This window comes from Heptranchias perlo, chromosome 32, assembly GCF_035084215.1.
Source record: "Heptranchias perlo isolate sHepPer1 chromosome 32, sHepPer1.hap1, whole genome shotgun sequence".
NCBI lineage: Eukaryota > Metazoa > Chordata > Chondrichthyes > Hexanchiformes > Hexanchidae > Heptranchias > Heptranchias perlo.
In genome coordinates, this window is record NC_090356.1 from 7816268 (window position 1) to 7842784 (window position 26517).

At 47.4% G+C, this 26517-nt stretch overlaps 1 protein-coding gene across 1 annotated transcript; it reads right to left on the reverse strand.

Moving 5' to 3' along the window:
* Positions 1 to 354: 354 nt before the first annotated feature.
* Positions 355 to 23180, reverse strand: LOC137300816 (tumor necrosis factor receptor superfamily member 9-like). The gene is made up of 7 exons (XM_067970074.1): positions 23008 to 23180; positions 17290 to 17415; positions 10085 to 10192; positions 7196 to 7274; positions 5725 to 5819; positions 3849 to 3980; positions 355 to 2278 (listed from the first exon to the last, which is right to left on the reverse strand). The coding sequence occupies exons 1-7, from the start codon at positions 23156 to 23158 to the stop codon at positions 2148 to 2150; spliced, it is 822 nt and encodes a 273-aa protein (XP_067826175.1). The 5' UTR covers positions 23159 to 23180; the 3' UTR covers positions 355 to 2147.
* Positions 23181 to 26517: the final 3337 nt, after the last annotated feature.

The following is a 26517-nucleotide window of genomic DNA, read 5'->3' on the forward strand; positions in this document are numbered from 1 at the left end:
TGGCAGTGTGTTTGAGAAATTGGATGCAGGGGAGAATGAAAGAGGAGATTTTAGAGGCTGGCGAGATAGTTTTATAGGCCCCGGGAGCTGTGTGTTATTTACAGGCTCGTGTTTGGGACGAGCGAATGCTGGCAGATGGAAATGGCAGTGAAATAGAAGCTTTTAGGAATGGGAGAGGCAAGGAAGAAGTGATTGTGGAAGTGAGAAGAATGAAGGAGGGAAGATGTAAAAAGAGAAGGAATGCTGTGAAGCTGCAGAGTAAAGGAACATCAAACTGTATTTTACAGATTCTGTTTTGCATGGGGTTTGGGCAGTGTTAGCTGTTCACTCACTCCACACTCCTGACACATGATGTAAAGTCATTCCTTCAGGATTTATTAAGAAACTCCATGTAATTCATTATTGTACAGTATTTTACATTGTGGCTCCTCACGTATCCCAAAGAACACGTCCCTCAGTCCATCCGTTCTGACCTCCCTCTGCCCCATTTTGTTCTCTTTTCATTTTATAGTTTAATCATGATGTCAATAAAATAGTTGGTTATATCCTGTGATACCCTACGATGATCACTGGTGGGACAAGCATTGCTTAAAGGTGTTGAGATTTCAGACAAAATATGTATACAACAATTTCTTTGGGTAAGTAATATAAGTTTCCACGGTGACAGTCTAGTTGGAGAAAGGCTGTGAAATCCGTCTGGTCTGTGAAGCCCAAACAATCTTGGTATCTCGTGATCCAGGACCTCCCAAACCTACGAACTCCGCCAACTTAGGAGGACCTGCGGCATTCGAGTCGCTCGCCATTATCAATTCGTAAAAAATCCAGCGATTTGCGGAGTAAAAGAGATTACGCAATGAGTTTCCAATTCTCCGCAAATTGCTGGGCGATTTGCGCCGCTCGGCCGTTAGCTTCAGCAAAGCCGATAAAAGTCCCTTCTGCGCCGTGAGGCTCCCCGTGGAATTTAATGTGAAGGTGCTGGATTTACGATGTTATTACAAATTATTCCCACCGCAGCCATTTAGGGCTGGTATTCAATGTCGCAGAGGACCCCGTTAATGATTTATGGTCCAGACATGACACTCATAAAGGTTCTTTAATTCCTCTTATCTATCTTGGCAGTAATTTTTGAGCCAGTCTTGTCATCCACACTCCTGTTAGTGTCGAAAGGCAATAATTTTCAGGAAGCAAAGCTCTTTTGAGACTCGGAAGAGGGTCACTCGTTCAAATGCAAATTAGATCATTTTCTTACAGAAAATAACATTTTGGATTTTGGTAATTTGTGACGTGACATGTGGTAAGTGTTACATGCTTGGGAGGAACAGGTGACTTTGGACCTATGGTTCCCAAAGCTCTCCACCACTGAAGTTTTCCTCACCTCGTGTCTGGGTCTGTTGTAGACTAGTTGATAAGGGATTGATTGCCACGAATCAGCAACTCCGTTATCTTTGTATCATGTGACTAGAAGGCGAACCAGATGGACCTTGTCCTTTTTTCGTCTAGCAATTTCTACGTTCCTATGAAAGCAGTGCAATGGCGTACCCACTGGGTGGTCCACTGTTCCTGATCATGGTGGACGGGGCTGCTAGTTCTATATGTCATGGGTCAAGAATGTTTGTTAAATGTACATTCACTCAATAACTCCTCAAGGACCAACACAGCAATTCCCAAACACAACTGGGTTACCATGTCCTCCTCTTCTGCTTGCTCTTTTTAAGTTTTTTCTTACATTTTCCTTTCTGTCTCTTTTCTCTCTCTCTCTCTCTCTCTCTTAATCCACTCTCTTGTTTCCCCTCTCTTTATACCTCTTTCCGTCTCTATATTTTGTTTCACCCTATTTCCTTCTCCGTCTTTCGCTCTGTTTCTTTCTCTTATCCTTTTTCCTTGGTCAAGAGGAGATAAGCCAATGGGCGCGATGTTCAGGAGGTCTCCACCATTGACATCGCTGAGCCGTTATTGGATTGTCGTTCCAGCAATTCGGGGCGCAAATATACGTCAACGGTGAGTATAAAAGTCCAACTAACATCATTCACCACCAAACCCGCCATTGCAGCAATATCTGGCCCACTGAGCAGCACTTGCACCTGCATAAACCCCACAGTCCATCCGAGTAGGTCGTCTTCAAACAAAAAGAGATCTGCAACCACCATTTATAGCAACATGACAGACTTGCTCGGGCTCTTCTTCTCTTGGTGCGATGTCCCTCCGCACTCCTGCTCCGGGAAGTGCATGCTGCAGGTGTCTTCAGTCTGTGATTTCAGATGCCATGGGCTCGTTTCAGCTGTCACAAAGCAAAGGAAAACAAAAGTTTAAAGAAGATATGTACGGGTAAATATGGTTGTCGAAACAGCATGAACGCTTCCATTCGCTATCTATAGTAACATGGTGACCATGTTTGTGGAGACTTCCTCTTGTTTGGTGATTTGAGCAAAATTGTAAATGTGTGTACCAATACACTGTCATATAGAGACCATCTCTCTCCTCTCCTGAAAGCACGGACTGTTGCTGGAGAATGGGTGAAGCCCTCGAGTACCTGCCCAGGTGGCCATCCTTGATGTGTAAGCATAAGACATCTAGGCCCCGATTTTAACCCCCTCCGCTTGGTGGAAACCAGGCAGGGGCAGTTAAAATACAACTTACTCCCTCCGATCTCGACGGGTCTGAATATCAACCTAATCTTTTGGCTGAGTCCTCTTGAAATATGCAGATCGGGCCCCGAGCTGCTGTTTTAGTCTGAGGTCTGAGGGGGGGGGGGGACAGTTACAGCGTCCACTTCAGGCCAAACTTGTCGGGAGGGGGATCGTGGGCCAGAAGAGGCCCAGGCAGGTAAGTCTATTAATTTTTTTTTAAGGTTTCCATGTAGGCCTGGAGGAGCAGGAATGCCACACAGAGAAGCCTTGGGCCTCCTGCCCACTGGCCAGGTAGTGCATTTGGTCAAGGGGGGTGGGGTTCGGGCCCGACTCCGATGAAAGTTATAGTAATGAGACCCTGATGTTAAGATCATCTGGGCCTTGGCGTCCCCGGACTCCCCGTGTGTGCCGCCCACTTCAGGGGCTCATGCGCACTGTACCCGCGGTCCCCTCCCCTTTGAAATGGGGGCCCAAGCGTCAATGGTCTCTTTTCCGTGGGTACATCGCAACCAAGCCTGATTTTGTTCTCGTCTGATGTCCACACATGCACACTTGCAGCAGAGGCCACTGGATGGTGAGTAGGAGTGGGAACCCTGGTTAATTTTCTTTCCTTTCAGACCCAGAAGCACTGAGGACATTTGCAACATCCAACTGATGCAATGAGTGAGATCAATAATTTATGTGTGTGGCTTTATACTACACCAGGTTGTGGTTTTACCCACTAGGCCTAGGCTTGTATTCCTTTGACTATCGAAGATTAAGGGGTGATCTAATTCAGGTGTTTAAGATGGTTAAAGGATTTGAGAGGGCAGGTAGAGAGAAACTATTTCCTCTGGCGGGGGAGTCCAGAACAAGGGAGAATAGCCTTAAAATTAGAGCTAGGCCGTTCAAGGGGTGATGTCAGGAAGCACTTCTTCACACAAAGGGTCGTGGAAATCTGGAACTCTCTCCCTCAAAACGCTGTTGAGGCTGGGGGTCAATTGAAAATGTCAAAACTGAGATTGGTTAGGCAAGGGTAATAAGGGTTACGGAACCAAGGTGGGTAGATGGAGTTAAGATACAGATCAGCCATGATCTAGCTGAATGGTGGAACAGGCTCGAGGGGCTGAATGGCCTCCTCCTGTTCCTATGTTCCTAGGTCACTGGGGGAGCTCCCATTCATTTTCTTGACTGGATAGAGAACCGAAGGCGGGGGAAGCGACTATAAAAATCTTAACCTACTTGGTAACAAGTTAAATTCTTTCCGTTTGTTCTTCCTCCATATGACTATGTGCATTCCAACTGATAGACACAGCAGACAAAGACTGATGAAGGTCACAATGACTGTTGTGCCCCCCACTTGGATAGTTGAACCTTTGGTTGGAGAGAAATCAGAAAGGAATTAGAATATTCACAACTGAAGGATTCTTATCCGACTTTATCTTGGAACCTCTGACTCCCCCTGGGATAGGGCTTATTTTTCCCATTCCTATCCCAGGTACATTGAGGTCAATTGCAGCTCCCCATGCTGCTGACCTAGATGAGATCAGTTAACTCAGCACAACCAACTCAGGCCAGGACCTGAGTAACCTGAGACCGTCTGATCCGAATGGCTCAAGATTACATCGAATGGTGCATTTGCACACCGGGTCATCAGGATTATTCACATTTAATGTTTTTAGCTGTTTATTAGACTTAATACAACCCTCCAAGAGCCCCGCGTTCCTCCAATTCTGGCCTCTTGTGCATCCCCAGTTTCCACCGTCTCACCATTGGCGGCCGTGCCGTCAGCCGTCTAGGCCCTAAGCTCTGGAATTCCCTCCTTGAATCTCTTCCCCCTCACCACCTCTCGCTATTCGCTGAAGATGCTGCTTAAAACTTACCTCTTTGCAAGATGCGTAAATTTCACATCGCATGCCCTGTCATAATACCAAATACGGTCAACTTAGAGCAACACTTTTACACTTGCAATGTTTAAAATTGGGCTCATGGATGGGCAAACTTCTCAAAAGTCCATAATTATTTAAGACCAGTCAGTCAGTCGCTTCTGTCAAGTATGAGCTGTTTAGATACTGGGTGATGCGAGCATGGGTGGGGGGGGGGGGGGGGGGAGGGGATAGGGGTGATTGGGGCGGGGGGGATAGTTGGGGCAGGGATGATTGGGGTGATCGGGGTGATCGGGGCGGGGGTGATCGGGGCGGGGGTGATCGGGGCGGGGGGGGGGGGTGATCGGGGCGGGGGGGGGTGATCGGGGCAGGGGGGGGTGATCGGGGCAGGGGGGGGTGATCGGGGCGGGGGGGGAGGTGATCGGGGCGGGGGGGGGGGGTGATCGGGGCGGGGGGGGGGTGATCGGGGCGGGGGGGGGGGTGATCGGGGCGGGGGGGGGGGTGATCGGGGCGGGGGGGGGGGTGATCGGGGCGGGGGGGGTGATCGGGGCGGGGGGGGGGGGGTGATCGGGGCGGGGGGGGGGGTGATCGGGGCGGGGGGGGGGTGATCGGGGCGGGGGGGGGGGTGATCGGGGCGGGGGGGGGGGGTGATCGGGGCGGGGGGGGGGTGATCGGGGCGGGGGGGGTGATCGGGGCGGGGGGGGGGGGGTGATCGGGGCGGGGGGGGGGGGTGATCGGGGCGGGGGGGGGTGATCGGGGCGGGGGGGGGTGATCGGGGCGGGGGGGGGGGGGGTGATCGGGGCGGGGGGGGGGTGATCGGGGCGGGGGGGGGTGATCGGGGCGGGGGGGGGGGGGTGATCGGGGGCGGGAGCGGGGGTGATCGGGGCGGGGGGGGTGATCGGGGCGGGGGTGGGGTGATCGGGGCGGGGGCGGGGGTGATCGGGGCGGGGGCGGGGGTGATCGGGGCGGGGGCGGGGGTGATCGGGGCGGGGGCGGGGGTGATCGGGGTGGGGGCGGGGGTGATCGGGGTGGGGCACACTTGGGAGTGACCAATGGCGCAGTGTAAATGGAGAAAGGGGGAAGCTTACCTGCATCTAATACTGTGCTGTACTTAACCTCAGATCTGATACCAGCCCCAAAATGTGGGAAAGAATTCCATTTCCTGCCAATAACATGTTTTACCCTGCGTAAATTCATTAAATGTTCTAAATGATGAGTTTTACACTGCTTACCTTCCTGGCTGCAGCATAGCTCTGTGCTGTGCTTGCAGATTGCATCGCTGGTTTGATTTCCAGGTGTGAGTTCGAAATGACCCAGTGCGGTGCAGCTTTTAACAAAAGAACATGAACAAACGGAGAATTACTGAGAAGGAATCAGACCAGGTTCACCTGTGCACTATTCAAGTTTACATCTTCATTCATTTAAAGTTAGTATTCTAGAAGTTATTGCAAACAAAAATTTTAATTTTTGTTAATAAAAAGCCAAAGAAATAATTAAATCAAAGAGACAGAAGGGTAAAGTAAAAAAAAAATTTTAAAATTTAATTTTTAAAAATTAAAATAAGGAATAAGGTGAGACTGCACATTTTTAAATTTAATTTTTAGTTGTTTGGCAGTCATAAAGAGTTATCACGCTTTTAAAACTTAGTTTAGACCAGGCATTTTTAAGCGTAACTTTTGGTGGCGGAATTAGTTACGTTCCAACGGGGCAGATGAGCAAGTTTGCGATTTTTCAATGATTTCTATGATTGTAGCGTGCGATAGTCCTTTAATTCGCAGCTGTGGCATCGCTGGCGAACCTATAGGAGCAAGTTCACGATTTCCGCGTTTTAGTGCGCACGTTCAAGCTCAGGAACTTGCTCCTTCGACTCGCCGTAGAAGAGCGCTGTTGAGCTCCTCTGTTAGCGGTTTCTGCCCCAATGTTGGGACTACAGCGCCAGTAGAAAAATGTTAGTGGCCTCATTTTACAATGGCTCTTAGCTACTCAGCTGCATGTCAAGACTGTTCTCATGAATCTGACTGCTGCTCCAGAATTGCAAGGTAGTAACTGAGCAGGTACATGCAAGAAGGAGCCAAATAAAGGCCCTCTCATCAAGGACTGGGTCGAATGAAGACACTCTCAATGAGGACTGGGTTGTTTCTGAGTTACAGCATCATGGGAGTACAGAATCAAATAGCCTCTCACCTCAGTGTCCAGACTTACAGGTGAAGAATGGCCATTTGGGTGAAGTACTGGAAATACACTGAGCATCGCCATAGCAAGGGAGAGGCAGTGGGAAAAAAGTGGAGGGAGATAGGGAAGAAGAAATGCTGAGATAATATGACTCTGAAAATCCTAACACAAATCGCTGATATCTAGGATAGTGTCTGAGGGAGGGAGGCACGATATGTGGCAAGGAAGATGATTTGCTCCTCTGGCTATTATTCCTCTGGACAAGCAAGGAAATAAAGGAATGCTCACAGTAACCTCGTGTAGCCAAAAGGATTTGTGTGGTTCACTTAACAAGAAAACGGATGTTTCACAAAGCAGGGAACAGCTGGGCTAAAGTCCAGTTTCAGTGAATTACATTAAAAGGAACATTAAAGTAAAACCCAGGAAATGGTCCAATAACTATGACTAGACTTATTTTTAGGGTACCCAGTATTATTTTTGGTAGCAATGACAAAAATAACAAGTACAATTAAGCAAATCTCCAACACATACTTTGTCCACAGTTCGCAGGGCTCAGTTCCTGTGTCAGAATACGTCCCTGTAGAGCAAGGAATGTTTTCCACGTCCTCACCTAAAACAGAGGAGAGGTTGCCCATCAAATCACCTTTCCAGTGGTAACCAACATTATCCAGGTAAAATATTACAAGAACTGCTTCATATTCAACAACAGAAAATTAACGGCAAAGTTATTTAGATTCGTGTCAGAGGAAAATTCCTGATCCACGCACATTTTGACACTGAGAAGTCCCAGTTTATTCAGACATGATCCTCTGTTCCCTAACTTCTTTCCTCTATTTACTCCTCCAAGTAGCCCATGTGTGTGTGGGGGTGTGTGTGTGTACACTTGACAATGAGTCTTGGCAGACCGTTTAGTCGGGGATGCCACCATAATCCAGCTCTTTCCTGAAATCCACCAGATGCACCCTCCTGCCTGGGTCACTATAGAGCAAGCTGAGCAATTTTCCTCCCCCGGCCCAAATCTCTGCTGCCCGTATTTTAACTTGCACCAAGTCCAGTTCACCCTTCACCCCTGTTACTCGCTGACCTACATTGGCTCCCAGTCCGGCAATGCCACGATTTTAAAATACTCATCTTTGTGTTCAAATCCCTCCATGGCTTCGCCCCTCCCTTTCTCTGTAACCACCTCCAGCCCTACAACCCTCCGAGATCTCTGCGTTCCTTCAATTCTGGCCTCTTGTGCATCCCACACTTCCTTTGTACCAACGTTGGCGGCCGTGCCTTCAGCTGCCTAGGCCCTAAGATCTGGAATTCCCTCCCTAAACCTCTCTCCTCTTTTACGACGCTCCTTAAAACCTAACTCTTTGATCGTCACCTGTCCTAATATTGGTTCTTTGACTCGGTATCAATTTTTGTCTGGTTACGCTCCTGTAAAACGTCTCGGGGTGTTTTACAACATTAAAGGCGCTACATAAATGCAAGTTGTTGTAATGACCAGGTATCACAGTGCTGCTGTTACACAGGATGGTTGAGAAAATCCTGACCAATATTTAGCACAAGTAGGGCTTGTCAGCTTTTATTTCAACAGCTCGGTCTTTGTAAAGTCCCACTGCCTGGCTCCCTCGTCAGCTCCATGCTGCCCCCTGCTGGTTCCTCAGGTGGCAGCTCCGATGCTGCATAAAAGAGAGGGAAAAATAAACTGTTGCAGAGGCAAAAAAAAGAGGTAAGAAGTGGAATAAAAAGGGAAAATGAAAAGGAAGAGGCGCAAACGAGAGCGGGAATGAGACAGAAGTGAGGGAGGGGAGAAACAGAAGTGAAACTTAGAATCTTACACCGCAGAAGGCGGCCAATCGGCCCATCGTGCCTGTGCCGGCTCTTTGAAAGAGCTATCCAATTAGTCTGACTCTGCACTGGATGAGGGATATGAAAATGAGGGAGTAAGAGAGGTAGAGCAGAAAGACACACAGAAGCAAAGGAGGAGAGAGTAAACAATTGAGGAGGAGGAGAAGGAGTAGGAGATAGAGTGAGAGAGATAGAGAAAACAAACAGGAGTGAAGGAGTAGATAGACTTCTTTTTGCAGACTTACCACTGTCAGTATCCTCAACTGGAGAGGTGAGGGAGACAGGCTCTTTGCTGGAGTCCCAACGTAAAAAGTTTAAGAATCACTAAATCAGATAATGTTCAAATTTATGGTGAAGAATTGGCTTGAGTGAGCCTTGAGCTGAGGCATGTTTGTAGAACATGCGTGTGACAGAGCCCCTGGTATCCCTGGTGACACTTTGTTGGGGCAATGGGTGGACCACCATCACCAACAATATACATTTAATGTAGAAAAAACCCACTCCGCAGCATTTCACAGAGGCATAAGGAAAAAGTGAACATTGAAAAAACAAGGAGATATTAGGAGGGGTGATCAAAAGTTTGGTAGAAGAGGTGGGTTTTAAGGGGGGGGGTCTTGAGGAGAGGGAGGTGGAGGGGTTTAGGAAGGGAATTCCAGTTTGTGGGAACAGGCACAGTTGCCAATGATAGAGCGAAGGGAGAGGATGATGCACAGGAGGCCAGAGTCAGAGTAACAGAGAGTCCACGGGGGAGCGGATGATGTATTGTAGGGCTGGAGAAAGTTACAAAGATAGGGATGGGAGAGGACCTGAAGTAATTTAAACACAAGGATGAGAATTTTAAATTTGAGGCGTTGGGGACTGGGAGCCAATGCAGTTAGACGAGGAGAGGGGCGATGGGTGAGTGGGACTTGGTGCGGGTAGAGGTCTTGCTGGGGACAAGGGCATCAAAGGGGAATGTGAGGGAGGGGTTGAGTAAATTGACAGCTGCGGAAGTGCCGTGATGAATGGAAAGGCCAAAAACTAGGCAGTTGGAAATTTGAAAGTGCGTTGTAAATGACTTTGGGGGAGAATTTCTCCAAGGACGGATGCAGAAGGGAGTGGGGTTGGAAAGGGAATAGGGGCTTGTGGGTAGTGAGGGATACAAGGAAATGGTCAGAGACGGCCTTATCAGTGATCAAGATCATTGGGAGTCGAGAGGCCTCGGGAAATGGCATGGTCGAGGGGGTAGCCGTGAATATGGGTAGGGGAGTTTATATAGAGGGAGGGCAGTGAATTCAGAGGAGAGAGGTTAAGGGGAGCTGAGGTGGAGTTTGAAATCATCGAGGATGAGCAGTCGCTCAAGAAACGAACAAAGTGCGGTGCTCAAAAGAGGAGAAGGTGCCAGAGCAGTAATGGGTGAGACCAAGATGTGATTAAGGCTACACCACCACTACAGTGGTTTGGGCAGGGCAGCAGGTGGAAAGTAGAGCCATGTGGGGAGACTTTGGTGTCAAGCTGTCAAGGTGTCACCGCCCAAGAGCCAGCTTTCAATCATTTGGTTTAATCTATTGCAGTCGCCAGAGAAGTCATAATGATGCTTACCTATTAGAACACAGCTCTTGCAGTCTCTGTCTTCGCATACGTAGCCCTCACTGCATTCACATTGGGCATTGGAGACGGTTGTGCAGTTTTTCTTATACTTCATTCCTTCTATAGGAATATAAGGTTCTGTTAATACTGTATGCACATAATTAAAGCAATTAAGATGTTTATAATTAAACTGTACCCGACGTGTACCTTTGGTATGAGTCGTCAAAATGCATAGTATCTCACTGATCAGTGAGGACACAGCTCCAGGGCCCAGGGGAATGGCGACATGTGGAGGTGACATGCCTCAGGCGATTGTCTCTTTGGACAGCAGCACATGCCAAGCTTTCAGTTTTCCTCGCAGAGCATCATGTCACTGGCACATGGGAGGGAACACCAGGTTGCCCAGAAACAAGTTTCAGGGGTGCAGCCAGTAGCTCCTCCCTTCTGGGGCAAGCTGCCGTGAGAGGAGGACCACCTCAGTCCATGAACCTCATGCAGACCATGTGCATCCAACCATCTCTCACAATACTGGCCCTCAGGTAGAACCTAAGGGAAATACTGTGCTGTAAAGCACATCAGTCACTGATGAATGTACACCTGTACGGTAACCTCATTAATATTACAGAGACCACCCCCACCCTACCCCCACCGCGGCTGCCTGAATACCGTAAATACCACTGACCCAGTACCATAAATGTTGGGTGCAGTCGCCATCTCCATAGCCACAAATAGAGCAGCGTGGGCGGATATCTGGCTGCAGGTTTTTTTTTATTCATTCATGGGATGTGGGCGTCGCTGGCGAGGCCGGCATTTATTGCCCATCCCTAAATGTCCTTGAGAAGGTGGTGGTGAGCCGCCTTCTTGAACCGCTGCAGTCCGTGTGGTGACGGTTCTCCCACAGTGCTGTTAGGAAGGGAGTTCCAGGATTTTGACCCAGTGACGATGAAGGAATGGTGATATATTTCCAAGTCGGGATGGTGTGTGACTTGGAGGGGAACGTGCAGGTGTTTTTTTTTCCCATGTGCCTGCTGCCCTTGTCCTTCTAGGTGGTAGAGGTCGTGGGTTTGGGAGGTGCTGTCGAAGAAGCCTTGGCGAGTTGCTGCAGTGCATCCTGTGGATGGTACACACTGCAGCCACAGTGCGCCGGTGGTGAAGGGAGTGAATGTTTAGGGTGGTGGATGGGGTGCCAATCAAGCGGGCTGCTTTTTCCTGGATGGTGTCGAGCTTCTTGAGTGTTGTTGGCACTGCAATCATCCAGGCAAATGGAGAGTATTCCATCAAACTTCTGACTTGTGCCTTGTAGATGGTGGAAAGGCTTGGGGGAGTCAGGAGGTGAGTCACTCGCCGCAGAACACCCAGCCTCTGACCTGCTCTTGTAGCCGCAGTATTTATGTGGCTGGTCCAGTTAAGTTTCTGGTCAATGGTGACCCCCAGGATGTTGATGGTGGGGGATTCAGCGATTGTAATGCCATTGAATGTCAAGGGGAGGTAGTTAGACTCTCTCTTGTTGGAGATGGTCATTGCCTGGCACTTGTCTGGTGCGAATGTTACTTGCCACTTATCAGCCCAAGCTTCGATGTTGTCCAGGGCTTGCTGCATACGGGCACAGACTGCTTCATTATCTGAGGGGTTGCGAATGGAACTGAATGCTGTGTAATCATCAGCGAACATCCCCACTTCTGACCTTATGATGGAGGTAAGGTCATTGATGAAGCAGCTGAAGATGTTTGGGCCTAGGACACTGCCCTGAGGAATTCCTGCAGCAATGTCCTGGGGCTGAGATGATTGGCCTCCAACAACCACTGCCATCTTCCTTTTTGCTAGGTATGACTCCAGCCACTGGACAGTTTTCCCCCTGACTCCCATTAACTTCAATTTTACTAGGGCTCCTTGATGCTGCCTTGATGTCAAGGGCAGTCAGTCTCATCTCACCTCTGGAATTCAGTTCTTTTGTCCATGATTGGACCAAGGCTGTAATGAGGTCTGGAGCCGAGTGGTCCTGGCGGAACCCAAACTGAGCATCAGTGAGCAGGTTATTGGTGAGTAAGTGCCTCACGCTAGTGAGTATAGAAATAGGAGGATAGTGCAGATGAATGCATGGCTGGAGAGATGGTGCAAGAGGGAGATTCTTGGGGCATTAGGACCGGTTCTGGGGGAGGTGGGACCTGTACAAGCTGGACGGGTTGCACCTCAACAGGGCCAGGACCAATATCCTCATGGGGAGGTTTGCTAGTGCTGTTGGGGAGGGTTGAAACTAATTTGGCAGCAGGATGGGAACCTGAACGTAGATTCAGAAGGGAGAGAAACAGAGCTGGAAATGGAAGGCAGAAAATTAGTAAGTGAGTTTGGAAGGCAGAGAAAACATATGTCAGATAAAAGACAACAAAGGAGTTTGGCAGTGCTTAATGGTATATACTTCAATGCAAGGAGTCTAGTGAATAAGGCGGATGAGCTGAGGGCACAGATAGACACGTGGAAGTATGATATCATAGCTATTACTGAAACATGGCTTAAAGAGGGGCAGGAATGGCAGCTCAACATTCCTGGTTACAGGGTTTTCAGATGAGATAGAGAGGGGGATAAAAAAGGAGGGGAGGGTGGCAATATTGGTAAAGGAAACGATTACAGCCGTGAGGAGGGCTGAAATGTTAGAAGGATCATCAAATGAGGCCATATGGGTTGAGCTAAAGAACAAAATAGGGGCAATCACACCACTGGGAGTGTACTATAGACCCCCGAACAGTCAGAGGGAGATAGAAGAGCAAGTATGTAGGCAAATTTCTGAGAAGTGCAAAAATAGGGCAGTAATAGTAGGGGATTTCAACTACCCTATTAACTGGGATAGGATCAGTGTAAAAGGTATAGAGGGTGCAGAATTCTTAAAATGCATTCAGGAGAACTTTTTTAGCCTGTACATAGCAAGCCCAACAAGAGAGGGGGCAGTTCCGGATTTAGTTTTAGGAAATGAAGCTGGGCAGGTGGAAGGGGTATCTGTGGGAAAGCATTTTGGTGGTAGTGATCATAATTCAGTTAGATTTAGCATAGTTATGGAAAAGGACAAAGATAGACCAAGAATAAAAGTTTTCAAATGGGGAAAGGCCAATTTTACTAAGCTGAGAAGTGATTTAGCAAAAGTGGACTGGAAACAGCTACTTGAAGGTAAATCAGTGTCAGAGCAGTGGGAGGCATTCAAGGGGGAGATAGTGAGGGTTCGGAGCAAATATGTTCCCACAAAGAAAAAGGGTGGGACTGCCAAATCTATAGCCCCCTGGATGTCAAGGAGCAAACAGGGTAGGATAAGGCAAAAAAGGGAAGTTTATGTCAGATACCGAGAGCTCAATATTGCAGAAAGCCTAGAGGAGTATAGAAAGTGCAGGGGTGAAATTAAAGAGGAAATTAGGAAAGCAAAGAGAGGGCATAAAAGAATATTGGCAAGTAAAATCAAGAAAAACCCAAAGGTGTTTTATAAATACTTAAAGAGCAAAAGGATAAGTAAGGAAAGAGTACAGCCTATTAGAGACCAAAAAGTTAACCTATATGTGGAGGCTGAAGATGTGGGTATGGTTCTTAATGAATACTTTGCATCTGTCTTCACATTCAGACATTGTACTTAAGGAGCAGGAGTGTGAAATATTGGATGGGATAAAATAGTGAGAGAGGAAATATTAAGGGGCTTAGCATCTTTGAAAGTAGATAAATCGCCAGGCCCGGATGAAATATTAAGAGAAGCAAGGGAGGAAACAGCAAAGGTTCTGACCATCATTTTCCAATTCTCTCTGGCTACAGGCGTGGTGCCGGAGGACTGGAGGATTGCTAACGTTGTACTGTTGTTTAGAAAGGGAGAGAGGGATAGACCGAGTAATTACAGGCCAGTCAGCCTAACCTCGGTGGTAGGCAAATTATTGGAAACAATTTAGAGGGACAGTATTAATCATCATTTAGAAAGGCACAGATTAATCAAGGACAGTGAGCATGGAGTTATTCAGGGAAGGTCGTGTCTGACTAACTTGGCTGAATTTTTTGAGGAGGTAACAAGGAGGGTCGATGAAGGTACTGCGTTTGATGTAGTCTACATGGATTTTAGCAAGGCTGTTGACAAGGTCCTACATAGCAGACTGGTCAGAAAAGTAAAAGCCCATGGGATCCAAGAGAAAGTGGCAAGTTGGATCCAAAATTGGCTCAGTGGCACAAAGCCAAAGGGTAATGGTTGACGGGTGTTTTTGTGACTGGAAGGCTGTTTCCAGTGGAGTTCTGTAGGGCTCAGTACTCGATCCCTTGCTTTTTGTGGTATATATATCAATGATTTGAACTTAAATGTAGGGGGTGTGATTAAGAAGTTTGCAGATGATACAAAAATTGGCCGTGCGGTTGAAAGTGAGGAAGAAAGCTGTATACTGCAGGAAGATATCAATGGACTGGTCAGGTGAGCAGAAAAATGGCAAATGGAATTCAATCCGGAGAAGTGTGAGGTAATACATTTGGAGAGGGCAAACAAGGCAAGGGAATACACAATAAATGGGAGGATACTGAGAAGTGTAGAGGAACAGAGGGACCTTGGAGTGCATGTCCACAGATCCCTGAAGGTAGCAGGACAGGTAGGTAAGGTGGTTAAGAAGGCATACGGGATACTTGCCTTTATTAGCCGAAGCATAGAATATAAGAGCGGGGAGGTTATGCTAGAACTGTATAAAACACTAATTAGGCCACAGCTTGAGTACCGTGTACAGTTCTGGTCACCACATTACAGGAAGGATGTGATTGCACTAGGGAGGGTACAGAGGAGATTTACAAGGATGTTGCCAGGACTGGAGAATGTTAGCTATGAGGAAAGGCTGGGGTTGTTTTCTTTGGAACAGAAGAGGCTGAGGAGAGATTTAATTGAGGTGTATAAAATTATGAGGGGCCTAGTGGATAGGGAGGACCTATTTCCCTTAGCAGAGGGATCAATAACCAGGGGGCATAGATTTAAAATAATTGGTAGAAGGATTAGAGGGGAGCTGAGGAAAACTATTTCCACCCAGAGGGTGGTGGGGGTCTGGAACTCACTGCCTGGAAGGGTGGTAGAGGCAGAAACCCTCATCGCATGGATGTGCACTTGAAGTGCCGCAACATACAAGGCTATGGAGCAAGAGCTGGAAAATGGGATTAGGCTGGATGGCTTTTTTTCAGCCGGCACAGACACGATGGGCCGAATGGCCTCCTTCTGTGCCGGAAATCTCTATGATTTCTATGCCTCTTAATAGCACTGTCGACAACGACTTCCATCGCCTTGCTGATGATTGAGAGTAGACTGATGGGACGGTAATTGGCTGGATTGGATTTGTCCCGCTTTTTTTGGACAGGACATACCTGGGCAATTTTCCACATTGTCGGGTAGATGCCAGTGTTGTAGCTGTACTGGAACAGCTTGGCTAGAGGCGCAGCTAGTTCTGGAGCACAGGTCTGCAGCACTACAGCCGGGATGTTGTTGGGGCCCATAGCCTTTGCTGTATCCAGTTGGCGGCAGAGCTTCCCGGTGCCTCTTTGCTGAAGCGCATTCTTCTAATGTACATCTCCTCACAGAGATCATCGGGTCAAGTCGGATACTTTCACGTCATGACCCCTGTTAATCTCCTATTGTAGCTAACTATGGGAGGGGCCAAATCTAACAGCAAGCAATGAGACCAAAACAGAAGACGTAAATTGTTGGCATAAACGGCCCTCTTCAGGGCCTTAACCCAAGCGGTTTTGCAGTGATGCACTATGATGATGACAAAGGTCATCAGAGGACCTGTGTTGAGTGTATATTATTTTGGGGGGAGGGTTATGTCTGGGGGATGTGCGTCCTCGTTAAATGCTGCCTCACTCTCCTTTCCTCCATTCTCTCCTCATCCTCCATGGATAGTGGCATTCTATGCTCATGGGGAATGCCACAACTGCTCCTGACAAGCCCTCACTCTGGGTGGAGAGGGTGGAGCAGGGAACAAAATCTCCCAGTGGTCTCACACTCCCACACAGCTAGTCAGGAACAAGACCAAGGCAACCTCGGCTGAATCCCAAAAGGAAAAGGCTCAAAAAAGTCACTGCCAGCTGCAATAATGGCTCGTGAAACTCTCAACATTAGTAAGACTCCTCACTCCCACCAGTCTCAGCTGATCCTGGCAGCAGATGCATCTTACGTTTCCCACCCTGACTCACAGCAGGAGATTCAAGGTACCAGTGCCACTGACCTCTATTTTAATTAGGTAGGCAGATTGTGGGAAGGGCCAAAACGAATTTGCAAATTTGATGGGGGGGGGGGGGTCATTTTGGGGTGGAAAACCAGCGGAAACAGCTTCAGCCCAGTTTATCTGGCTGGTCATAGGAACAGGAGTAGGCCATTCAGCCCCTCGTGCCTGCTCCGCCATTTGATAAGATCATGGCTGATCTGTGATCTGACTCCATATACCTGCCTTTGGCCCATATCCCTTAATACCTTTGGTTGCCAAAAAGCTATCTATCTCAGATTTCAATTTAGCAATTGAGCTCTCTCGATTTTAGGCTTCAGAAACACCAAAAAACTGCTGCAAAATGGGCAGGTAGTGGGGGTTAAATCAGGCACCCAGTTAACGACCCTTTTACAACTTGCCTAATTTTCTCTGGGGGGCGGGGGGGCGGGGTGGAATTAACTCCTGGCAGCCAGTGCACCTGAAACATGTAGGTGGCTCATCAATATATTCATTATATCAATATATCAATATATTGAAATCTGGACCAGGTGACGTCGTTGCAATGCCAGTGCCATTTTCCTACTCTTCTTTAAGCTGCTGCAGGCCTTTAAGAAGCTGCAGCAGTGCCCGACTTCCCACCTCCCAACGGCCAAGTCGCCTACGGAGAGTGCGTTTCGCTCATCCATGCAAATTCGACGGACCTAGAAACTGGGATGGGTCGCCTGCTCCTGCCCCTTCCACCTCTGGTCAGTTTTCCGCTGGGAGACCAAAATCGAGCTCAGGGTAGGAATTTAGATAGCTGGATTTTTGCTTCTATTTGATTGCGTCGGTTCGATTTGACCCAAGCTTTCATGCTGGTTCTCCCAATTTACAGAGTGCAGTCTTTTTATTCATTCCTTTTTCCTTTCTTATATGGGACTTTGAGGAAAGCTCAATCACATTTGATGAAGCTGTTATACATGTATAATACATGTTTGCACATATATGTTAGGAAGAATACAGAATGTTTTAATATGTTTGCAGCGTTACCTTCAATGCATTCAATGCAGAGGAAACAACTAAACATGGTGTTCCACTGCTCAGAATATGATCTCGTAGGGCACGGTACACAGACGGAATACGAGGTCGCAGTACATTCAACTTCCATAAAGGTACCTGGAAAATAATTGGAACAATAAATATCAATGCAACAGGAATTACCTAAAGTGTTTGCCAGTTACTGGAACACCTTCACATCGTGGAATAAAACTGCTGTCTCACCACTGGTTAGTCGGATCTTTATAAAGTCTTTCCGCCGTGTTGAGCAATGATCTCCATGTGAATATGGTTTAAACGATTAGCTCCATTCCCATTACTCCGATGACGGATTTTGGATCTCCAAACTTTTATGGGCAGGATTTCGCCCGGCTGGGCCATTCTACTTGATGCTACCCTGAGTTATGTAACACAACACACGAGACATACAAAATTGATGGGCAGGAAATGACCAGCTGGTCTGTCAAGCCGGCCCCATACCACAATGGCTGGAGCTTCATGATGAAACACTTCTTCCCTTCCCCTCCCACCCACAGCCATGTAATCTCCTGGGAGAGGCAAAAAAATCCTCTGTCAAAAAATCGGTTGCAGATTTTCAAGAAATTACTGCAGAGAGAATATGCAACTCAGCCCCGCTGGAGACTCATAAAACAACCACTGAGAACACTGGTAACCACGAGGGATGTAGCGAGCAATTTGATGTTCTGTCCAGACACCAGCCGATCAATTGCTCCCCGTCCCCTCGTGTCACAGCAGGAATTGGCAAGTTCCAAATATGACCACAGAGTAACAGACGGCAGCTGTCCCATCGCTGTTGCTGATCTCTGAATAAACAGGGAAAATTCGGAACACAGGCCACCGTATCCCATTGTGGAGCCACAATATGTGGTAGTCACCGGCAATATTGTAGTTCTCCAAACTTGCCTCTCTCACGCTCATTAGCAACTGAGTCTTTTATTTTAAGAGACTGCTGAGATTGAGTTCCTTTTCAAAACCGCAGCTACAGAAAATATTGCAGGTTTACGTCACACTGCTGGATCTACCCTGGCAATGCTCATTGTAAATTGATGGCTTATGTTTACATAATACCTTTTAACGTAGCAAACGTTCTAAGGTGCCTCGTGGAGAGGAGCGGATGCCAAGCTTAAAACGGTGAGGAGAACTGGCAAAAGCTTTATTTAGAAGGGATATAACTGAGGAGACTTTTTAAAGGTGGGCAGGGAGTTAGGGAGGCCCAGGGATTTGGGCAGGTGAGCCAGAAAGCAGGGCCGAGGTGGAGTGGGGGACCCAGCCAGCTGAAGGCTCTGGCACCAAAGGCGGAGTGGAGGCAGGTGCACGGGAGGCCAGAGTCAGAGGACCGGAGGATGCAGGAAGGGATTTAAGACTGGAGAAGGTTGCAGAGGTAAGGTGGATTGAGGACGTGGGGGACTAAATTCAATCCACTGGGGTACGGGAGCCAGTGTAGGTCAGTGAAGATGGGTGAGCGGAGTTTAGAATGGTATAGGATGTGAGGGGTGGAGTTTTAGACAATTTTGAGATCATGGAAGGTAGAAACTGGGAAGGAGTTGTTGGAAAAGTATAGAGGTGCCAAAGATGTTGATAAGAGTTTTGACGGCATTGTGATGAGATACAGGTGGAGGCAAGCTCTGCTGTGCAGGTGGAAGTAAGTGAGCAGAAAGAGAGTGGGATCGTAAGGGTTCAGCGTTTTTAGTGGGGGTTGAAAACAATTGCTTCGGTCTGCCCAATGTTCAATTGAAGGAAGTCGTGACTCATCCACGGCACTGTCAGACAGCGTGCAGATGGTTGTGAGGATGAGGGAATTGGTGGAGAGATAGAGTTGGATGCCCTCATCATACACATGGACGCTGACCCATGTTTACGGATGATGCCACTGAGGGGCAGCATGTAGACGAGGTAGAGGAGAGGGACAAGGACGGATCCATGGGCAACTCCAGAGGTGACCGTGTCGGAGCTGGAGAAGTCATTGCTGAGATGAATTGGCTGCTTTGCGACAGGTAAGAGTGGAACCACGCAAAGGCAGCCCCACTGTGGTGGGCCACAAAGGAGAGTTGGTGGCGCAGGATGGTGTGACTGACGACATTGAACACTGCAGAGAGGGCAAGGAGGAGAACATAAGAACATAAGAAATTGGAGCAGGAGTAGGCCAATCGGCCCCTCGAGCCTGCTCCGCCATTCAATAAGATCATGGCTGATCTGATCCCAACCACAAATCTAAAGAACACAAGAAGTCGGAGCAGGACCCGGCCACATAGCCCCTGGGCCCTCTCCGCCACCCACAGGGCATTGACCGATCCGAACTCAGCTTCATGTCCAATTTCCTGCCCGCTCCCCATAACCCCTAATTCCCTTTACTTCTAGGAAACTGTCTATTTCTGTTTTAAATTTATCTAATGATGTAGCTTCCACAGCTTCCTGGGGCAGCAAATTCCACAGACCTACCACCCTCTGAGTGAAGAAGTTTCTCCTCATCTCAGTTTTGAAAGAGCAGCCCCTTATTCTAAGATTATGCCCCCTAGTTCTAGTTTCACCCATCTTTGGGAACATCCTTACTGCATCCACCCGATCAAGACCCTTCACAATCTTATATGTTTCAATAAGATCGCCTCTCATTCTTCTGAACTCCAATGAGTAGAGTCCCAATCTACTCAACCTCTCCTCATATGTCCGCCCCCTCATCCCCGGGATTAACCGAGTGAACCTTCTTTGTACTGCCTCGAGAGCAAGTATGTCTTTTCTTAAGTATGGAGACCAAAACTGTATGCAGTATTCCAGGTGCGGTCTCACCAATACCTTATATAACTGCAGCAATACCTCCTTGTTTTTATATTCTATCCCCCGAGCAATAAAAGCCAACATTCCGTTGGCTTTCTTGATCACCTGCTGCACCTGCATACCAACTTTTTGATTTTCTTGCACTAGGACCCCCAGGAGGAGAAGACATAAAGCACCACAATCACAGTCACAGAACATGCCATTCGTGGCTCTGGCTGGGGTGGTTTTGGTGCTGTGGAAGGACAGAAACTAAACTAAAATAAGTCAACAGGGGGTTGTGAGCGATAGGAGCATGCAGCTGGGAGGCAATAAAATAGTTAAGGACCTTTGCCATTGGAAGATGGTAATTGGGCATAGATTTGATAGTTGACAACATGTTCAAGGACTTTGGAGAGGGAAAGGAGATTGGAGATGGGGTGGTAGTTTGCAAGAACAGAGGAGTCAAGGGTGGGTCTTTTGAGGAGGGGGTGATGCCAGCGGTTTTGAAAGGGAGAGGAACTGTAGCTGAGGAAAGGAACCATTTATAATGTCAGCTAGTGTGGGACCAGGAAGAGAAGTTCGATGGTCAGTGTTTAGTGGGAATAAGGTCAAGAGAGCAGGAGGGAAGTCTTGTGTACAAGGTGAGCTCAGAGAGGGCATGAGGGGAGATAGGAGAGAAACTAGATAGAGATGCTGGTTCAGGACTAGGGCAGGGTAGAGTCTGAGGGAAGACTTGGCTTGGTGGGAAGGGGGGGAAGCAGCTGAACAGATAGTCTCAATTTCAGTGACAAAGAAATCCACGAGGTCCTCAGACTTGTTGTTGGAGGGAGCAGGGAGCAGGAGTTTAAGGTTATGGGTGGTGATGGAGAAAAGAAGCCAATGGTTATCTTTGCTCTCTAGGATAGTCCTGGAATGGTGCATGGTTTTAGCAGAGGAGTATGGCCTGATAGCGCTGGTGTGATCCAGCCAGATCAGGTAACAGATGGCTAAACCAACTGTGCACCAGAGACGCTCAAGTCTGTGCCCCTCGGACTTGAGGGAGCGAAGATGGGGGCCATACCAGGGGGGGGAACAACAGGAGAGAGTAATGGTTTTGCTGAGGACAAGCGGTTAGGAAGTGGTTGAGCAAATCAAAGGATGCAGAAGTATTGCTCCACGCAATTCTTCTTGAAGTGTTAAGTAGGCCACCATTCTGTGCCAGCAACATCCCATGAGATGAATGGCCAGCTGAGCTGTTTTTTCGGCAGTACTGGCTGAGGAATTCTTGACAAGCAATAGTGCCATGGGATCTTCAACACCCATTTGAACAGACAGATCGGACCTCAGTTTAACATCTTATCAGGACAGCACCTCTAGCAAAGCATCAAGCCCTCAGGCACTGGAGTGCCTAGATTACACACTCCTGCCCACAATCTCCTGTCTTAAAGCAGACATGTCCTGGGGGTATTCTCCTTACAGTAGAGATTAAAGTTGGTATGTTTTAATCACTGAGGAGGCTCATCAGCCAAAATAGCGACTTATCATTTTCAGCCACTTATTTCATGTACAAATAACAAATTATGTTTTTTGTGATATCGGGGCATTTTTCAAATGAGAATGACATCATCGCTTCAGAGTACTGAACCCGAACAAGGGTTTGCAAAGCGTCCCTTTAAAATATAATTTTAAATAACTTTTTTCTTACGATAGTGCAGCTGTGTGGAGCTTTGAAAACTACTGCCAGTATTTTATATCCATGTTAAAAGAACTTGCATTTATATAGCGCCTTCCATGACCTCAGGGTGTCCCAAAGTGCTTTACAATCAATGAAGTAATTTTTGAAGTGTAGTCACTGTTGTAATGTAGGAAACGCGGCGGCCAATTTGCGCACAGCAAGATCCCACAAACAGCAATGAGATAATAACCAAATAATCTGTTTTGTTTAAGCGATGTTGGATGAGGAATTAATATTGGCCGGGACTCCGGGGAGAACTCCCCTGCTCTTCTTCGAATAGTGCAATGGGATTTTTTACATCCACCTGAGATGGTGCCTCGGTTTAACGTCTCATTCGTAAGACGGCACCTCCAACCGTGCAGCACTCCCTCAGCGCTGCACTGAAGCGTCAGCCTAGATTATGTGCCCAGTTCAATTGTACTTTAGGAACTGAAGCAATCGTTCTGATACGGCTTTATCTGGTGCCATCAAGTAAGTTGAAATTTGACTCTCATTTCTACTCTTATGGTACATCTCCCTCCCTCTAATTCATCCATGCAGAAGACTTCATACATCAATACCCTCCACTCTGAAATTCACTTCCTCAAGCCCTCCACATCTGCATCATTCCCATCTGCAAAAATTCTCACCAAGAACTATCTTGGAATCTCAGTTTTAATCACTTCCCCAAATCTCGGCTCAGAGTCCAATTCCCTCTCCCCCAAGCGGCCTGGGATATTTGCCAATATTAAAGATCCTATATTCGCACATTTTTATGTAAGAGTCTGACACAATATTAAAACTTGACAATTAAACTGCAAGAAATCTATTTACACGGACTACTTAAAACGTAGGATTGACTGCTGGCAAAATTAGAAGACAAACGCTTAAGGTTTTTACAACATTCCTCCGTTCGCTTTTTCAGCGAATGCGTTAAAATTAGCGTTAGCGTTTGTATTAGAATAAGTTCCAAGCAAAATCATCCGAACACATTTCTCACCAATAGTCACTTTTAATTTCTAACCTCTTGACACCATCTGTTCTCACTGAACAAGGAGCATTGCGCGTCTCAACCAACCCAGGCAATTATTATTTGAATAATTATTACTTTTTCCTAATTAATATTACTGCCAACTTGTTATTTTTTTTCCCCCCCAATGCAAGGTTGGCTTTAGCCGCGATGTAAGAAAACGCATTTACTATGAACTGAGTCCACTCTTTAGCCATGCAAAGTCTTCACCTCTCACCTGGTCGACATTTGGAGCAACACGGGGAATTGCCCCCTCTGGGAACGGTGGCACTGTGTTGGGGGCAGTCGGTGGAGACGGCAGGAGAACATACCCCCGACCCAGAGAGTACGAGGAGCGCACTGACCATCCAACAAGCCCCAAACTCCATTGGACTGAAGCAGATCGCGCAAGCAACTTGCAACAGTGACGGGGAGGAGTGGCTTCTTCCTCTCTTTAAAGTCACCGGTGGTGTCGATGACTCACCGCGTGATTTTTAAGGAGGACAAAACTGCGTAAATCGTGGACAGTAAGTTTCTGTGTAAAATGCCCACGCAGGTGCGGTCCACCTGATCTCGGTAGCACTCTCGGCTCTGAGTCACAAGGTCGTGGGCTGAAGATGCACTCCAGAGATTTGAGCACATAATCCAGGCTGGCACTCCCAACGCGGTACTAAGGAAGTACCGCCACCGTCTGAGGTAACGCCTTTCCGATGAGACGTTAAATCGAGGCCCCGTCTGCCCTCTCAGGTGGATGTAGAAGATCCCATGGCTATTACGAAGAAAGGCAGCGGGAGTTCTCCCCGGTGTCCTGGTCAATATTTGGCCCTCAACCAACATGGATTATTTGGTCATTATCTCATTGCTGTTTGTGGGATCTTGCTGTGCGCAAATTGGCTGCGGCGTTTCCTACATTACAACAGTGACTACACTTCAAAAGTATTTAATTGGTTGTAAAGCACTTTAGGACGCCCTGAGCTGTGAAAGGCGCTATATAAATGCAAATTCTTTTGTAATGGAAGCACACCAAAATTTTAAAGAAATGTTCAAAACAGCTCCGATGCAAACATGGTCCAATTATTTGTTAGCCTCATCTACCTGTTCACTCCTGTGAAAACGTATTCCTCACAAGTACAAACTATTGCTCTTATTAAAGGGGTTTTGTCTGGTATCTGGTATTCCAGGACCTTTCATTAAATTAGTAAATAGAGGAGAGGAGTCCTCTGTGTAAAAAAGGCACACCTTGATGTGGCACAAAGCTGTACAACTCAGAAAATCCCCCATTCATACCCTGGTCCGTCTTGAGTTGGCTGACCTCTGCCAAGCGAGAACTTAGAGCACTGGTGGAATGGTGCCCCGGGGTTAATGAGCATCTTTAGGAAAGGAGGGGAGTAATAAAGAATGTTCGGGGAATATGACATTTTACAGTCATTCACAGCCTGTCAGAGAATTAGCCTACTACATTATTCAAAAACCTATTGGTGATGACTCAATAATGAGTCACAGTCACACCACAACATGGTAATGTCGAGACTTGTGTTGTGAACCCACTGTAATACATTGGCTGGGATTTCTCAACTGAGGTGTCAACTGATTTCATTGTTTTTAGCAACATGTTAAACTTACATAGAACCTTGGTTAGACCATACTTGGAGTACTGTGAACAGTTCTGGTCTCCATATTATAAAAAGGACACAGAGGCACTGGAGAAGGTGCAAAAAAGATTTACCAGGATGATACCAGAACTGAGAGATTATAACTATCAGGAAAGATTGAACAGGCTGGGGCTCTTTTCTCTAGAAAAAAGACTGAGGGGTGACCTGATAGAGGTCCTTAAAATTATGAAGGGGTGGTTCAATAGGGTAGATATAGAGAGGATGTTTCCACTTGTGGGGGAGACCAGAACTAGGGTCCATAAATATAATATAGTCACTAATAAATCCAATAGGGAATTCAGGAGAAACTTCTTTACCCAGAGAATGGTTAGAATGTGGAACTCGCTACCACAAGGAGTAGTTGAGGTGACTATTATAGATTTAGATGGACACATGAGGGAGAAAGAAATGGAGGGATATACTGATAGGGTGAGATGAAGCAGGGAGAGAGAAGGCTACAGTGGAGCATAATCACATGGACCTGTTGGGCCGAATGGCCTGTTTCAGTGCTGTACATTCTATGAATGTATTTTCTTCTGAAAGTACTTGTCTTGATTAATTCCCTGACTACACACAAAGGCTTTTTCAGCTTTCAAAGTATTACCTCTTTTTTGCAATTTTTATTTTGGTTGGCTATTTTCTCCTCCCCTCCTCTACTGAAGGTGCTAACTCATGGCGTGGCATCATTGTACAGTCCTCAAGCCCTCCAGGACTTGGCCTAAGTGGCTGTTCTTCATGTCTGAAACTGGACGGCGTCAGCAGGTTAATCAAACAAGGGGAATGTCATAGCAGAACATGACCCTGTCCTCATCTGACATCTAACCGCGCGGTGCCAGCTTGCCTTATTTGGTAGCAGTCTTGCCAGGATGTTTTGGGGTCAAGTGTCATTCCAGTACTTGAAGAATGGGTGAGTTACTGGAGGGCTACGAATAGCTGTGGAACAGTACCCCAGCATTAATAAGCACCTTCAGGAGAGATAGGGAGAAAAAATATTGTTCGAGGAATACGATATTTTAAAGTAATGCACAACCCATATAATCGAGATTGATGTTAGAGTGCAGTACTGAGGGAGTACTACATTGTTGTAGGTGCCATCCTTTGGATGAGGCATTAAACCAAGGCCTCAACTACCTGTTCAGGTGATTCAGGTAGGTGTTAAAGATCCCATGGTAGTATTTGAAGAACAGAAAGTTCTAATGGTGCCTTGGCCAACATTCCTCCCTCAACCAACACTGCCAAAACAGATTGAGGCAGAAATTTTGTGGCGAATACTCCAATCTCCTGCTGTAACTCAGGAATCTTCCAGAAATTATACAACTCAGTTGGGAAAATCTAGCCAGTGTATTACAGTGGATACTCATCGCGGGCTCCCCGGAGCTCCTGTTGTTCTGACTTCCCTGGAGATTTCTCAATGCCTTGCAAGGGGCGGAATTTATGGCTGCCCCTTACAAGGCCAATGACGGAAGTTTGCAGGGATGGGGACTTGCACTCCTCAGGCTCAAGTGGGACCTGGCGTGGTAATGGCGGCTGGTACACTAAGTGAGTGGAAGCTTACCGGCCTCCACAAGAATATACGTAGGTCCCACTGGACATGTGAGTGGCCAAGAACCCTGCAGAACTTGTTTTTAAAAAAAATTACAGCAGGTCAGGCCGCTTGCTCAGGGGGCCAATAGACCCATGGCCACAATCAGGGGGTGAGCCTTGATAACCAACTCACCCATCCCATGTGCCCTGCAGTTCCGGCAGGTGTGGAGATGCACCCAAACTGGCACTTGTGCCCGCCTGATCCATGCGAATGAGGTGCCCCCAAACCGACCCTGACGATGTCAGCGCTGACGGGCACTATTGGGTGCGATCCTGGCGTAACTGCTGGGATTGCGATGTGAGGGATTTCAGGGCCGTTGTATTTGGCTTTGGCACCAAGGCTATAGCAGGTAACTTCAGTTTTCATTAAATGGCATAGACTAACCAATGAACCTGCAGCTGGCCTTGTAAAAAGTCATACTTAAGAGTTGTCCAGGGAGTTTCCAATGCTCTCCTGGCTGGCCTCTCACCTTTCACCCTCCGTAAACTTGAGCTCATCCAAAACTCTGCTG